Raw genomic sequence first — 16926 nt, 5'->3', positions numbered from 1 at the left:
TTGATTCCAAGCCTGTAATTCAATAACAGGTTCTGGGCAAGTGAAAGTTGAACCTTTTTGAGCAATATGGGCATCAGGCATGAAACTCTTCTGCTTCTATGCCAATAAAATGTCATCTCTTGATTATGACTTCCTTTATAGCTTTTCCATAACTCCTTCAAATGGTATTCTAGATGGGCTATAAAGTAGTTAATCAGAATAAATTAAAATTTGTACTTAGCACTAAAATGTAAATTAATTGTAGGTTTTCTCCCAAATCTAACCATTTTAAACATCTGGTATATATATTTTAGTGCTTCATTCACTCTAATGGTGATAATTTTAGCAAGTTGTTAAAACTACTTTTCACTTCCTCATCATAGCAGTTCAAGGGATGCAGCTAATGTGTCGGCATCGAAGCATCCCTTACAAACTCATTAGAGAAACAACCAGTCCTCTTTGGTTCACCGTAAAGTAAAATAGAGCAGAACGTTATCATCTGCCCACTGCCAACCAGACAATGAAACCACTGGCCTTACTGTGAAGAAAGTTTAAAGTTTTCAAGACTCAAGGGCACTGAGTACAGAAAATTAATCTTTTCACTGCCATGTTTTATACTTCTGAATATCAATTTTCACCAGCTGTGATAGTTTCTTTTGTAACATCTGCTAGAGAGTGGAAAAGATGAATAGCAATTGTATTTAAGCATAGTGATACTTTTTTTTTTTTTTTTGATGATTAAGGCCAACAGAATTATGGGAAATTCATGACTTACAAATGATATAAATTATATAAAGATTGAAAATTCTCATAACTTACTTTTAATTAAGTAATAAGCCAGAACAGATTTTTTGGTAGTTTTGAATAATGTGCATTTCAAATGACAGGCAATAATTCATGCAAAGAGGATCATATACTGAGTTCAAGATGTTCATATTTCATTTTTACATTCCAAAGCTGTTTCAATTCAGTTTTTCTCTTAGATCTTTGCTATCCCTATTTTGCTTTAAATAGCCAAATTGACCGATTGTTTCCTCACAATCATTCAGTATTTTACTCAATTATCTTTCTTGTTTGGTTTCCTAGATATGGAGGACTTCAATTCTAATGCGTAGAGCTTTGGGGTAAAGGGGACAAGAGAATCCAGATAGGTCTAGGTTCATGTCACCAAATGCTTCATTTTGGTAAATGATTTCCCCTGGACTTTACTGAACTTATCATTTTTTTAGCTTCATATGGACATAACTTTAGTCACTACATGTACAAAATGTATCTTTTTTTTAAAAAGTGGAAAATATAGACTAACAATTTAATTTTCAACAAAAATGGTGTATGGATGTACTGCTTATCTGATTTGAAGCTCGCTTATTTATCATATGGACTGAGGCACTGGAAATTTGGTTATGCCAAATAACTTGCAAAATGGAATGATACACTTGTTCCCCCCCCCCCCCGCTCTCCAAAAAAAGTGTCAAGGAAGGGACAGGCAATTCATATCCTCATAGGGAAAGTATTAAGTCATTTTTCTTAACACACGAGAGACTTTCAGATATTCAATTACAGACATTAATTTTTCCATCTCAATGTAAGGCTTAAAAATGTTACTTAAAACTAATTATACTCTTATCAAATTCAATGTCAAAAAGAGTAAAATTAAGAGTATATAGTGGACATTTTAGTTCATTCCTCAAAATACATTCTACCCCAGGTGATTCTCTGGTCTAAGAAAGAGTTCCTTCTCAACTGATATACATTAGCATCCGAAAATGTAATCTACAGTCCAACAGCTTTGCCACCATCTGGGAGCTTGTTAAAATCACAGTCTCTATCCCCTGGGAAGACAACTGCCTGCGTTTTAGCAAGATATGTCACATGATTCACATGCACATGAAAGCACTGCCCTACCACCAGGGTCTCTTAGGTGGATTTCACGTGTGTATTAGACACTGAATCTAGGGTCTCAGACCATTCACTCTTGCCACCGACAAATTCCAACACATATTCCAGCTTGTCAGATGAATATTACTGTTTTCTATATGTACTGTGAAGTTTAAAAAATTAAAGGTTGGAAAATATTTGACTGAGCTAATCAAGTTCATCCCATGACTCCTTCCAGAGATGGCTTAAGAATGGACATAAAATCCAACTTCAGCCAATGAAGCATGAGGCAGTCTTTTAGGGGAGTGAACGAGGCTCTGGGAAAATTTTGTTGTTCCTAAGATGCCCCCAAAGGACACTCTCTTATTCTTCTGATCATTGCTGTAACAGGAGGCTATGCCTGAAACTGCTGATAGCAGTTCCTAACATCCTGAGGATTAAATCAACACAGAAGATGAGAAAGAGAAATTAAGAACAACTATGTTCTTGATAACATTGCTGAGTCACAGAATCAACCAATCCTAGAGCATGCATTACCATTGGATTTCTTATTACAGGAGGTAATGGATTTTCGTATTTTTTTAACGCCAACTTAGTTTGAGGTTTCTGTTAGTTGCAAATCATCCTAATATAGAGAAGGAGTGGATAATTTTGCTGATTGTGTCCAAATTTCTTCATGCATTTTCAAAGGTAAAGCAGTTCTGATGCCATAAGCATCTAGAGCATTATCATCTATAATTTCAATCTATCCAACCACTCACTTGAGCTTCCAAGAAGGCAAGTTCCCAGTGGAAAGTGAGCAGTAAAGTTTCAATGAGCATTATTGAGGTTTCCTCTGGGCATATCATTTATTCCAAGTGTTTGCGGAATGAATGAGTGAATGAATGAATAATGGCACAGATGTACAGAATTAAAATTGCTCCCTAACACATTTATAATTACTTTGAATTCCATTTTATTTTTACCTCTTCTCTTTTTGAAAGCTACCAGGTCTCATTAAAAATTACTATTGCCAACAAGTCCCTGTCAATATCATACACTTAACATAATTTTGCCTGCTACATTTCTATAGCTCTCCTCCCAATGTCATTAATTATATGGCATGGAAATACTCAATATTTAAATAACGCGAAGTGTAATATATTAACTACCATATCATACCACTCCAAACCATGGGTCCATGCGATATCTTATATTTTTCTGTGTATTCAGGGGTATTTGCACAGCCAGCAGTTATGTCCCCTCATGCCTAAGGAAAAGGGAGTTTCACAGAGTCCATATATTCGTTTAAGTCATCTCCCAAAAGAGGTCACTTCCTCATGGTAAGGCCATTTCCCTTTAGCAGTACAGGGAGATTGTCAGAAGGGAGTGTTTCAGGCCAGAGTATCCTTTATTTGTTTTCCTAATAGAATAATGACCATGTAGTACACATCCGTGCCCCTGATATTTCTCACTGCATTTCTCCATGAATATCCCAGCTTCCTGGCCCTTCAGGTCTGATAAAACTTGGGCATAGATTTTCCAAGTCTCCTAGAGTTCCCAAAAAGCTTCAGCTTTTGTGGTCACCATGGTTTCTGGCTTAATAACACACCTCTTGTTGAAGAAGCACTTCTTATTTTCTTCCCTAGTGTTGCTTCCTGCACTTAAGAACTATAATTCTTGTTTTTGAATCCTATATCTCAGGCTCTGTTTCTGGGAGAACCTAACCTAAAACACTGTTATCACTTTTCAAGGTGCTTATCTAGAACCAGGCAGTATATCTGTTTTAGGGGTGGCATGGAGAGGCAGCCAAAAATTAAAAACAAAATAAATGAGGAAACCATATAGTGGGAAAAGGAGAACCAAGGAAGGGTAAATGGGAGGAGCAAGGGTAAATAGGGTAAATAGGTAAAACATTTAGAAGGTGAATTTGAGCAAAGATTTAAAAATACAGAAATACTATGCATATGTCATATGTCTTTTTAAAGGAATAAAATGTAAAATTTTGGATCAACAACGGCTTAAATACAACTGTGTTCTCTTGCTCCAAAACAGAGCAAAGCAACAGCAATTTCACTCTGTTATTACCATTTTGGTTTATGACACATGGAACCTACTGGCCCCCATTTGACACACAGTACATTGGAGAATTGCTTCAATTCAAACTTTTCTAATATTGCTACTCAAGTCAATTTACCTTCAGTTCCAAGGGTAACCAGATTGTTGTCTATTAGGGTGGAAGATAGTTTTGAACAACCCTTCTGCTATTAGAGAATATTCTTTTGAGACAGACTTTGCAATTGGTTCCATACTTTCATGCTTTCAGCACAGGTAATAAGCACAGTGTCCCTTACTTTGCCATCTAAGAGAAAGATTTCTCTTCAGGAAAGATAGCTACACCTCTAATCAGCCTTGGATGGTCTATATTTAAATAGCAGTGGAGCAGGATTGTAAACCAGCATAGAGGGAATTTGGGGAGTAGCTTCCAGGGAAAAGGCAATAGAGTAAATCCAAACATCTACCTTCATTAAAGAATGTTTGGTAACTTGTAAGTTGAGTCAATTTTTGTTAAAAGGCAGCACATTAGTCCCTTGATTTAGCTAATCAGCCTGAAAATGTGACTTCTCACTGTCTACAAGAAAGCATTGTTGGGGAAGATGAAACACAGGAGTGGCTCCTTCCTCCTAACTCATAAACAGTTTCCTTGGCCTGAGTGATTTGCTGACTTGAAAAGGACTCTGAGCTGGGAGACATGTGGTAGGGGCAGGATCATTAAATATCTTATAAACTATAGTAGAGTTTGCACATTACCCCAAAGGTAGCAAGAGACCCATGAAAGGTTTTATTTATGACCAGATTTGTGATTTAGAAAGTTTGCTGGGGTTGCTGTGTGAGGAATTGAGTGGAGGGGAAGAGAAGAGAGATTAGAGACAGAGGAAAGATAATGGTTATAATGGCTGTTTTAGTAGACAAGTGAGCAGAATTCAGCCACAAGGGAGTGATCCTACACTTGTTCTCTTTAAGAAGACTTGGGGGTAGACACCAGTCACTGATATTCTGTCAAAGAGCACATGCGGAGATAAACATTTAATGTATCCATGTGACTTCCAGACCCCTTCTGATTAGTATCAGACAGGTCATACTTCAGGTCATTATTTAGAAGTATATACTATTTGCATTTAGGATAATCTGAGATAATTTACAAGTTAAAATGAAAAATCAATTCTCTACTGAAGTTGAATGTATATGCATGTCCTATGACAGAAATTCTACTCTTAGGTATGTACTAAACAGAAATGCACACACATGAGCACCTCAAGACATGTATAGGGATGGTCACAGTAGTGTTATTTCTAATATACCCAAGTTGGAAACAACCACAATGTCCATCCAACAACAAAAATAGGTAAGACGTGGTATATACAATAGTATGATATACATAAGGACGTAACAGAGCAATGTCAATGAAATATTGGTACAAATCACAACATGGAAAATGTCATAAACATAATACTGAGGAGGAAAAGGCAGGCCCAAAGAATATATAGTGCAGAATCCATCTACAGAAAGTTTTTTAAATGAAAGTTTTTAAATGAAAAATGAAAACCAGGTAGAAGTTACCCTTTTGTAAGAGATACTTACATGTATAAAGGAAATCTCCACTTGTAAGAGTGCCTCATTCTCTGTACCAGGAAAGGGGGGGGCGGTGACTCAATCTCTAGAAACTCTGATCAATGGAGAAGACAGCAACTTAAATATGTATAACAACTTTGTGTTTACTGCACTTTTCCTGGTAGCCTGCCATAACTGACTCCCCAGTCCCAATATCTTCTTGGTCTTTAGCTCAAGATGGTATTTAAGGTGATGACTTCTGGCCATTTCAGGGAGTTACTCAGTATTTCTAAGGTCACTCCCATGTATACAGGAAGTATATGGCTATTCAACTTTTGTTTTTGTCATATTAATCTGTCCCATATGATTTTAATTCTTCGACTAGCCAGAAGAATCTTGAAAGGTAAAGTAAAAATTTCTCCTCCTCAACAACAGTGTTGGAAATGTGAATGGTAGTTCTACTTGGTGAAAGGAAGGTAGTAAGAAAGCTGGAGCACCAAAGGGCCACCTGAGATGTTGATAATGTAGGATTTCTTGACATTGGTGGTAACTGAATGAAAAGGTTCACTATGAAAATTCATAGAGCTCTACCCAGAATGATTTGGCTATCTTTCTGTTGTACTCTTTCATAAAAATGTTTTTAAAAAATAAAGATCCAAAGAATCACATATTCATAGGAGATTAGTCACAAATATATAAAAAGCTATGTTTTCTTTTACCACTAAAAAAAAAAAAATGCAGTGCTGAACAGGATGTTTAGCAATAAAATAGACTTTCCATATAGGAAACAGTGACAGTAGCTTTTACTATGTATCTAAGCTGAGTTACTACTACCAAAATATTTGACTACAAATGTTCAAGTAGCTAAATGTAAAAAGAGAAACAATCTGCATAACTTAGTTCTAAAAGGCAATATGGTATAGGTAAAAGCAAATGCGAGTTGTTAACAGAAATTATGTGTTAGAGACTAAGGAAAAATCATTCTACCTAACATTTTTCAAGCACATACTGTATGCCCAAAGAGATAGAAAGTTTGTATTTTCATTTTCTATTAATGAATACATATGAGGTAGTTGGCATTATTATACCCATTTGACATTTTATGAAACTGAGACTCAGTAAGGTTAAATAATTTTCTCCTATTCCCACAGCTAGGAGATGACAGGGCAGCATTTTACCTCATACCTGATAGTCTCTTTAATCTCCTACATACATCAGGGTGGATTTGGGCAAATCATTACACCTCTGTAAGCCTCAGTCTCCCCTTCTATGAAATAGGAGGGTTCTCCCAAGTCTGCTTTTAGTACCAAACAAATAGTGGTTGTCTTAACTGTTTGGATTAGGAAGGGCAGCCTTGCAGAGAAAGGCAACTGCAGAGAAAATCTTTTCCAGAACTGATCTCACCAGAAATGGCAGCCTCAGTGGCAAGAATCTCAGTTCTGGCAGTATTCACCCACTTACTTGCCTGACCAAAAGAACTAGCAAAAACAAACCTTTGTTAACAAATACACATTCTTGAATCCCTTTAACTGTGTAGACTACAGTCTCCAGAGCAGGGTCCTGGGAAACTTTTTAAAACACCCTCCACTCCCATGGTGATTGTTCTATTCTTATGATCAATAAAGGCTATGAAAACAATGAACTCTGGATTTCAGAAGATTTAGATAAACTTCTCAGGGAGACCATTTTTATCTTGACTCTTAAGTCACACAGGAAAAAAAAAAAAAGAAAAATTATGATTCAACAAATGCTTTTCTGTAGGGATTTATCACAAGATCCAGTCAGGATCTAGGTAACTTGTGTTCTGGGATATTGGGATAAAGCTTGAAATATCTAAAGGGTACAAACTTTAACTAGTAGGTAAGCCCTGAAGATTTAATGCATGGTGATTATAATCAATACTCTATTACAAACTTTGAAGTCGTTAAGAGACTAGATCATAATTGTTCTTACCACAAAAAGGAAATGATAACTATGTGACATGAGAGATATGTTACTTAATGCCTTGATAATCACTGCAATATATAAATGTACCAAATCAGCATATCGTATGTCTTCAACTTATACAATGTTACATGTCAATTTTATCTTTAAAAAAAACCTGGAGAATTAGCATGCCATTAAAAAACAGATATTCAGCAAGTTCCTAAGTTCAACTTAACATTCTAAAAAGTATGTTTAATATAACCAAATCTGGTGGTTAAAGTCAAAAGCATATGCCTTCAATGCCTGAAAAAAATGAAAAAAAAAAAAAAAAAGAGCGAAGTTTCCATTCTGTATTTAAAGCTTAAATGACAGAATGATTCATAAAAACTTAAAAAGTATGTTCTGCCACTATTTTTTAGAAAAATACTTGAGAACTTCTACTTTAAGTACTTGGTTAAGAAGACAGGTTTCTAAAATTGCAAACACAGACCATGTGATTTCCTATTAAAAATTTCAGGACTTCAGGAGTTAAGGAGCTAAGGAGGTGTGGGAACACAGTCAAAGAGTTACAAAGACAAAATTTGACAAAATTTACCTGCTTCATAATTTAATAGCTGTCTGCAGCCAATCCTGAAATTCCTGCCTAGGGACAGTATAGGGGCTAAGGGCAAGCTGCCCTAAGATGGGCCATTTTGGCACGAAGATTACTTCAAGCTGAAAGCAATCAAGACCTTATGGGCTCAAAAGAAATGTTGGCACCTCACCTCCCTTAACTACAGAAGAATCTCAACTGGAGTTCTTTCCCAAAATAGTGGTTATTCCCAGAGATAAATTTTATCTGGGTGATCCATCCACATGGCAGGGCAAACATCTAATTATCAAACATTTGCTCCTCTTATCACCCCATGAATTGCACTCCTTTCCCCTAAACTCCCAGACTCCCACCCCATTCTCTTTAGTTCGGGATGACTTGTATACCTCATTTTGCCTGTCTTTGGAATTTCCACATCTGTGTGCATCTCCCATTCATGCACTGTTAAATTTGATTCTCTCATGTTAATCTGTCCCATGTCAGTTCCAGTCTTAGTCCACCTGGAAGGACCCTTGAAGAAGACATGAATTCTTGCTCCCAGGCAACAGCACTGGGGACATTTACCAAGCCAGCCTAATAAAGAACATTCTAGAAGTACCTAAGAATATCTTGAACAACTGAAAGTGATTTTGAATATTTTCAGAGTAGCAATGCCTAATATTAAAACACAGTAAAACACAAGACAAAGTGGACAACAGGTAAAGGAAAAGTTCTTTCATGAGTTATTCTGGCAGCTCTCAAAAATGATCAAAAGTCCAAAAGATTGTAACAACCTATGGGGTATTACTTTGGAATGATCAATAATAGTTTATGTGGAGACATCAATGTGGGGGGAGAGAAATCTCTTAAGAAAAAACAATTTTGGGGGGACCCAGGTAGCTCAGTTAGGCATCCACCCCTTGGTTTTGGCTCAGGTCATGATCTCATTGTTCCTGGGTTCGAGCCCTGCTTGGGATTCTCTCTGCCTCTCTGCCTCTGCCCCTCTCTTGCTGTCTCTGTCTCTCTCTCTCTCAAAATAAACAAACTTAAAAAATAACGAGAACACCAATTTTTCTTGGAAATGATGACAGGACAAGAACAGAGAAGAAAAATTGCATCTCCTCTGAGCTCAGCTCAGTGACATATCACAACTTGAGAGCAGTCTGGATTGGCAGACAGGCATAAAGGATAAAAAAATGAAAGAACACTAGCCCTTACGAGCCATTCCATGCTGCCTCTGAGATGGGGTGCCGTATACCTGAGTTTTGGAATAATGAGTACTATGTAGGGGAGAAGTGAAATGTTGTAGGAATATCTGCCCTATTAAATCCTCCCAAATAACCCTGAGGAATGAATCACTGTTTCTCTTGATTTATGGCGTATTTTCCTACTTAAAACAAGATTTCATCAAAGGTGCAAATACCAACACCACACAAGAATGGTATACATGAATGTACTTAATTATGGATAAGCTTGGGCTGCCTTCCATATTAATACCAAGAACAAGACTTCTTACTCCATTACAGTCTGGGTCTCCTGCCAACATAGTAAGTCCAAAGTGAGGAAAACACTGCCAGGAATGATTTGGACTAACCTAGGATGAGTGGGAGTTGGCCTGGTCAAAAAGAAGCAAGAAGCCAAAACTGGTTAAGCCAAATTAAAGCTCAAGTGTAGCCATATTTTCCTGATAAACAGACATTCAGATAGAATGACAGTTATCCTATTCCCACATCATAACATGCTACTGTTAATTAATGAAGCAGTATTTAAAAGGAGCATAAGCTATTTATCTATAAAAACCTTTTTTTTTTCATCTTAAAAGGTCTTCTAAGGAAGAAATATTCATGTGAAAATATTTCTATGTTTCTTTGGAAAGAAAACATTCTTAAAAATCTTATTACACTGCTGTGGAAAATAAAATGCACTGTAACTCTATTTTCAAATTTAGATCCCTCCTCTTTGGTGAGACAACACACCTTTAAAATGGCAATTGTTTCTAGAAAACACATTTATTTTATATCCTCTCATTCAGTTGCAAACATAATGAAAACTATTTTAAAATTGTATTTAAGTAGATAGCATGTATTTTAAGAAGTATAGGTAATGAATCATAATGTATGATTTTTTTTTTTGCCCATACATACTGTGAACACACAGATTTGCAACCTATAAACAAGATATAATTTCCTAGAACACTCTTGCCTTCAGTCATGTGAAGAACTCTTAAGGGGAAATGTAAGTCCAGTAGAGCTCTAACTTCCCCATACTTAATCTTCTATTAAGGAGACTTTCAAAAGAAAAAATAACAAAAGTATACAGTATAAGTAATTCACTCAAGACATTACAGACTATAAAAAATTAAAATATATTATGTATTTTATTATGCACAGGAGAGTCAAAGTATCTGCCAGCTGACCTGATAATCCAATAAACCATTTACAAAGTTTCTGGCTTGATTAGAGTTTTGGGTAAACTCTATGCTGGAGCTGCAGGGTCACAAATATACTTAGTAGAAAGCTATTCAAGTAATGCTGTCGCTTAGGCACTTCTAGAGAGAAAGCTCTCATATTGATAGGTTTGTTTACAAGGGAGGCTTTTTATGAGAGATTATAAAAATCGATTCCACTAATAGATTCAGAACAGTTTATGAACTTGTGTACATAACAGCAACCCTTTATTTATTTATTTATTTATTTATTTATTTATTTATTTATTTATTTTTTTAATCACAGAGTTATGTTTCAATAGGGTTTCCACATCCAGGAGTTTTCAGAGGAATCTTGAAAAAATTCAGGCAATAATAGTTTGGAGGTTCTTATTTCTTTCTTCTAGAAGGGCTAATATTTTTGAGAATTTGAATGACACATTGTAGCAAAGAGATCAGGGTTCTAACATTTTTTGTATGGAACTAGCTACCTACTCAACCACAAGATTGTGACCTGAGCCAAAGTGGGACGCTTAACTGAGCCACCCAGGCTCCCTGAGAAGCCTTCTTTTAAAATAAAGAATCCAGTAAATATAATTTGACAATACACAAGGTAATGCACTAGTGGCTGGAATGAGTTACACAGTAGAAAGACTTTGCCCTCAAAAGACCTCCCATTCTAAATGAAGGAGAGGAATGAATAAGCATATGTAGGTATGCTGATATTTACATAGCCATATGTATTATATATACATACACCAAGTTGTATATGTTTATATATATTTATATATATATGTGTGTGTGTGTGTATATATATATATACACATACATACTACATAAACATTACTACATTACATACTACATATATGAAGTATATGTTGGGCTCAATCTGACATATACAGAATTTTCCTCTTGCATAAGTACTAAAGATATGTGCCTCTCTTACTGCTAAAATTTGGTTATTATTTTTAAGCTCTTATGTGAATAGAGGAGGAAGTATAACCTGGTTCTAAAAACAGGAAAATAAATGCAAACATGAAAACCAACTGGAAAGTAGACAAATAACCTAAGGCCAGTAGTAAAAATGAACTTTACCAAAAAGCCTTACTATACCTCTAACTAGATCATACTTCCTCAAATAGTGATCTTTTCTAAAGAAGACTTGCCATAAATAATAGAAGTTGGAGAATATTTCCTCAACAATGAAAATTCCTGTCAATTTATATTCAGATGAGTTAAGAAAATATGGCTAACTTCAAAAATATTTCTATATATTATATAATGCGCACACACACATACACATACACACACAGGGGTGCTATCATATTTAAGAGTAAATATGTAATAAAGTCAGCAAGATCGCTTTCCACAAATCTACTTACAGGTAAAAGTATGCTTGCTTTAGAAAAGGAATTGCTCTGAGGAGAATTTTTTCTCCATTTAGGATTTTTTACAGCAGTATCTCCCCTTGCGGTTAAGAGACTTGCAAGTGAGAGGGAAGACATATTACATGTCGCCTGGACCAATTAACTTAGGTTAAAATATAGAGTATGGATTAGGGTGAAGTTTTTCAATTCAAGTTGAATTAAGCCACATACATACTAACTATCTGAAACTTCTTTATAGCAGCATATATGCCACACTATATTTGATTTCTTGTCATTCAATCCCAGGATTCATTTCTGAGTGTAACAAATGATTGTCTTTGGAATGCTAAAATTCCCTTCTTGAGCTTAAGAGTTAGAAACACCTCTTGCAGACAGGCCCATCTTCACTTAATTTTCGCTTATGGAATTTATCTAAATTATTCTTAAAGTTGGGCTTATTATTTTTAAAAAATATATATATATTTTTTATTTTGAGAGAGAGAGAAAAAAAAAGAGAGAGAGAGAGTAGCCTCAGAGAAAGAGGGAGACAGAGAATCTCAAGCAGGCTCTGTGTTGTTAGTGCAGAGCCTCAGGTGGGGCTTGATCTCACCAGCCATGAGATCAGAACCTGAGCAGGAACCAAGAATTGGATGCCTAATTGGCTGAGCCACCTAGGCACCTCTGGGCTTTTTTTTTTTTTTTTTTTTTTTAGCTTGTACTACACTTCTTAAAGTTACCAGTCTTATATGTCAATTAAGCATTTTGAACAAGTTTCCCTTAAGTCACAACAGGTTTACAAGTACTTTTATCTTATCTTATTCATACTCTCAAATTTGATAGACACACTTCTACACTTTTGCCTTTGCACAGTGGAAATACAGTCTTAAAGTCTGCATTCCAATGAAGTTCCTTTAATCCCCTGATAATTTCTTAGTTTATAAAATTAGCATATTGAAATTAGTGTTTAACACTAGTGTTATGAAGGCTTAGCTTCCATAGATAGTTTTGAGAAATAATAAGAATTGCCATGCATTTTTTACAGCTTTGTAGTTATTTTCCATTCTAAATGCCTGGAAAATCCCCTAGGGAGTGTCACATAGTCCTCATACATAAAATTCACTTGAAAAATCTCCTTGTAATCATAAACCTGTATTATACCTTTCTTTGTACTAAAGTAAGGCTGATCTCCTTATGCCATCTCTGCTATGATTATTTCCCTCCTGTTTTTATTACTCATATATCTTAATCTTCCCTTCACCAAACTACCGTTCATGTGGAGTTTTTGGGTCTGTTTTGTTTTTGCAACCTCTATGTTGATTTTATGATCTTCTGCTTTGTCTTCCCCAATAGGTTTACAATAGCTTTGAGAGAAGAAACTATGGTCGCTATTTTATGATATAACCTTAAAAAACAAGACTAGAATACTGTCATCTTACAACAGAACTATTTTTGGATGGAATGGTAATTTTTCACTTTTCAGTGAGTTATGGGTCTTTTAGCAAAACTTAGGAAAAAATAGCTAAAGATACTGGCCTCAACTTGACAAATGACACCTACTTATATGCATGCTATTCAAATTAATTCAGAATAAACATAGATTTCCCTTCTATTAAACAATCTGTATGAAAAACCTAATCAAAAGGGGGTTCATAGCGCAGAAAATTAATCGGATTAGTAATAGAACCTTGTGTAGCTATTCTGTTAAAATACATGCATGATCACAAAGGATATAACTACACATATAAGACAACCTTCACCAGTTTAAGAATAAAGAATTTTCAACTATCACCATCTTGTGCTCCTCTTATTCAATTGATTAAACACGTATGTATCAGTCCTAATCTAATAACCATTATGCATCATGGGAGAAATCTGAGGTCTTTATTATAATTCTTAACTAAATCTTAGACTGTTACATGGGTAAAGCCAACTAACATACTCTAATCAACTTTGCTTAGGATGTCAATTTTATTAGATGTCCATATGGAAGGGTATCCTTTGGGGTTCCATTTATGAAAATAGCTTTGACTTTTTGGGAAACAGAGAAATAGCTCAGAAAAGACATGAAAATCTGGAAACTTTGTTAACATTGAGAAGAAAGGAAAATTAGATCAAGAGTTAGGTGAAGGAAAATAGAATCCCATTTTTGGAGTACATGTATGAGACCACTAACTATACTTACTTCCATAAAGTAACTGACATTCTCCCAGATTATTTATATTTAAATACATATATACACACATCACTTTTATAATAACATTAATCAAATTATGCTTCAAAAACATTTAAAAATCAAGAGGATTTAATTTTTGTAAGTGTTATTATTTCTAGTAATACCAGGTTGGTCTCTACCTAGGAGCAGGCAAGTCTTCTATTACTAACTGTTATATTACTTCATGTCCTCCTTACCCCTCTCCTGAACTACTTGCAACATGATAATGACTCTGATTTCAACAAGAAATTATCAAGTGGATAATTTTTAGCTCCGTGTTGTTGTTGCTGCTTCAGGCACTTTACCTGATTCTTGAGATCCAATTTGGGACATGGGCGACCTCCATTGTAAGGTTTTTCTTTTAGCCATTTGGACCGAATTCGCACTCCAATCCCACAAGATGAACTGCAAGACCCCCAACTAGACCAGTCACTTAACTTGCAATCAAACGGGCATGGGATGACACATTCTTCTTGAATATAACCTGAAAGAAAAAGATTTAAGGGAGGAAAGTCTGGTCAAAATGTACTGATAAAGTTTACTTTCTTTTTCCAGTATCATAGCTCAGATTGTTCAATAATATCACTGCGATGGTTTCAGTGATTTTCTACTCAAACAGACCATCATTTTAAGAGATAAGTACATATACTTACATCTGCATCCCAAATTTGTGCCATCTAACACTTGATAGCCAATTCTGGGAGGGGAGTAAAGAAAAGTTCACAGTCCTGCTCTCTGTGATGAAGAAATAAAGTGGTTCAGGGCAAATGATGGCACCATATCCTCTCACTGACCCTTGTGTTCTATAATTCCCCAACTCCCCATCTGGGATCAGTGTGCATAAGAGAGTCCATTTTTCTTAGTGTCTTTCATCTGCCAAGCTTTCACTAAGAGAGCTCTTGCTTCTCACTTCCTAGTAGTGTGGCTTGGAGGTGGGAGGAGGACAGAGAGTGGACAACACAATAGCAAGAGCAGGATATTATTAAAAGAGGAACTATAGGAACAACGAAAGGTTGAATTATGAGATTAGACTGCAATCAAGAGACATGGGTGGAAGTGCACAGGCAGATGTTCTAGCTTACCTGGCCGTGCTCTTGTCCCCAGTCCACTTCTTACTACAGTCTTTCTCTGGAGGATCTCATTATTTAACTATCACCTCTGCTGATCACTACCAAACATGTATTTACAATTCTAATCTCCCTACTAACTTTATAAGACCTACTGATACATTCTAATTGGATGGCCAATTATCTCCAAATTCAACGTATCTAAAACTGAGGCCAATTTCCTTGAAAAACATGTTACTTCTCTTGTATTATTCATTTTAACTAAGTGCATCATATCTGATCCCTGTACCCTGGTGTGCATGCCTATATAATTTCATCCTTTTGAGTGTGGGCAGGACCTGTGAATGTAACAGGAAACCACTCCCATGATTAGGCTATGGTATGTGGCAAAAAGGAAGAGAATTCACTGATAATAATACATCAGATTAGTTGTTTTTGATATGATCAAAAAGGAGATCGAGAGTTTGGCCCAATATGGTGGCATGACATGACCCTGAATTCACCTCCTCCATGGAAACACCAAATTTACACCTATTTATATAGCAATACCTCCTGAAGAACTGTGGGCTGACTTAACAACTTCTGCACAACAAAACAGACAACATAGAGAATGGCAAGAGAGATGGCAACATGGTAACTAAAGAAACCCCAAACCCAACACTGTTAACTACCATAGTATGGAGGGGCCACAAGTAGGTTTGTCTACCTGGGGCACAGAAAAAAAACCAAACAAGCCATGGTTTAAAAGAGCAACTAAAATAAAAAGGAGCCAGGCTTAGATCTCTGCCAAACAAAGCTGCTGAAATTCTCTCCAGGTTGGAGGGGCTGGAGAGCATCACAGTTTACATTTCCCCTCCATCTTGACAACATAGACAGAAGCAGGGTCCAGGCATCCTAGTCACCCTGCCACCTCAGCAACCCCCTGGGCACCCAGCCCACAATAGCTCCACAAAAAAGGCCACAGTTTAAAAGAGCAACTTGGATGGCTCAGTCCTTTAAGTGTCCGACTTGAGCTCAGGTCATGATCTCACAGCTCATGAGTTCAAGCCCCCATCAGGCTCTGTGCTGACAGCTCAGAGCCTGGAGTCTGCTTCCAATTCTGTTTTCCCCTCTCTCTCTGCCCCTCCCCTGATCATGCTCTGTCTCTGTCTCAAAAATAAACATTAAAAGAAGAAAATTTAAAAGTACAACTTGGACATAAAGGTTGCAGGCCTAGAACTCTGCTCAACAGTGGGAGAGCTGCTGGAACTCTAAGTCATAGGGCCTGTTGAATGCCACAGTTTATGTTCTCCCTCTATCTTGGTAGTGTGGACAAAAAATAGGATCCAGGCACCATACCTTGCCTACTGCCTCAGTGAGACCCTTGCCCCTAAACAACACTAGCCTCAGCCAGCTGTCCTGCCAAGGAGGCTCCAGGACAGCTCATACCTTGTCAGCACTGGTCAGCACTCACTGCAGCTCTAGCCATCTTACCAAGGAGACACATGCACAAAGCACCCCCAAACACTCCAGGTCTGTACCACTCAGGTTCCAGACAACTTGGCAGGGCAACCCCTTGTGGAGTGCTTGGCAACACCTGGCCCATTCCTGCTTCAGCTCCAGCCACCCTTCCAGGATGCCCTGGTGTGGAGTACCCCGGGACACAAAACCCATGCCCATAAAGGCTGTAGGCACCCTGCCAGGGTGCCCCTTTGTGCAGAGTGCCCTAGGACACCCAAGCTTGCATCCACTTCAGCTTCAGCTATCTTGCCAGGGCAGCCCCAGCACATAGAACCCAGGACCCCTGCATGCAGCAGGCACAGCTCCATCCATCCAGCGAAAATCATCAGACATACCTCTAGTTTAGGTGAATAGCTCTTCTGCCTAACTGATACAAATAAAAAGTCAAGCAAAATGGGGAGATAGAAGAA

At 36.9% G+C, this 16926-nt stretch overlaps 1 protein-coding gene across 1 annotated transcript in view; it reads right to left on the bottom strand.

Annotated features, from left to right (window-relative positions):
* The window catches only part of THSD7B (thrombospondin type 1 domain containing 7B), a 744220-nt gene that overhangs the window by 176233 nt on the left and 551061 nt on the right, over positions 1 to 16926 (bottom strand). Inside the window, 1 exon segment of the mRNA XM_030327713.1 lies at positions 14255 to 14433. Within this exon segment, the coding sequence (XP_030183573.1) occupies positions 14255 to 14433 (179 nt within the window).

The sequence above is a fragment of the Lynx canadensis genome, chromosome C1 (assembly GCF_007474595.2).
Source record: "Lynx canadensis isolate LIC74 chromosome C1, mLynCan4.pri.v2, whole genome shotgun sequence".
NCBI classification, from domain to species: Eukaryota; Metazoa; Chordata; class Mammalia; order Carnivora; family Felidae; genus Lynx; species Lynx canadensis.
The sequence above is the reverse complement of the archived record's forward strand: the minus strand, read 5'-3'. Positions and strand labels throughout refer to the sequence as shown.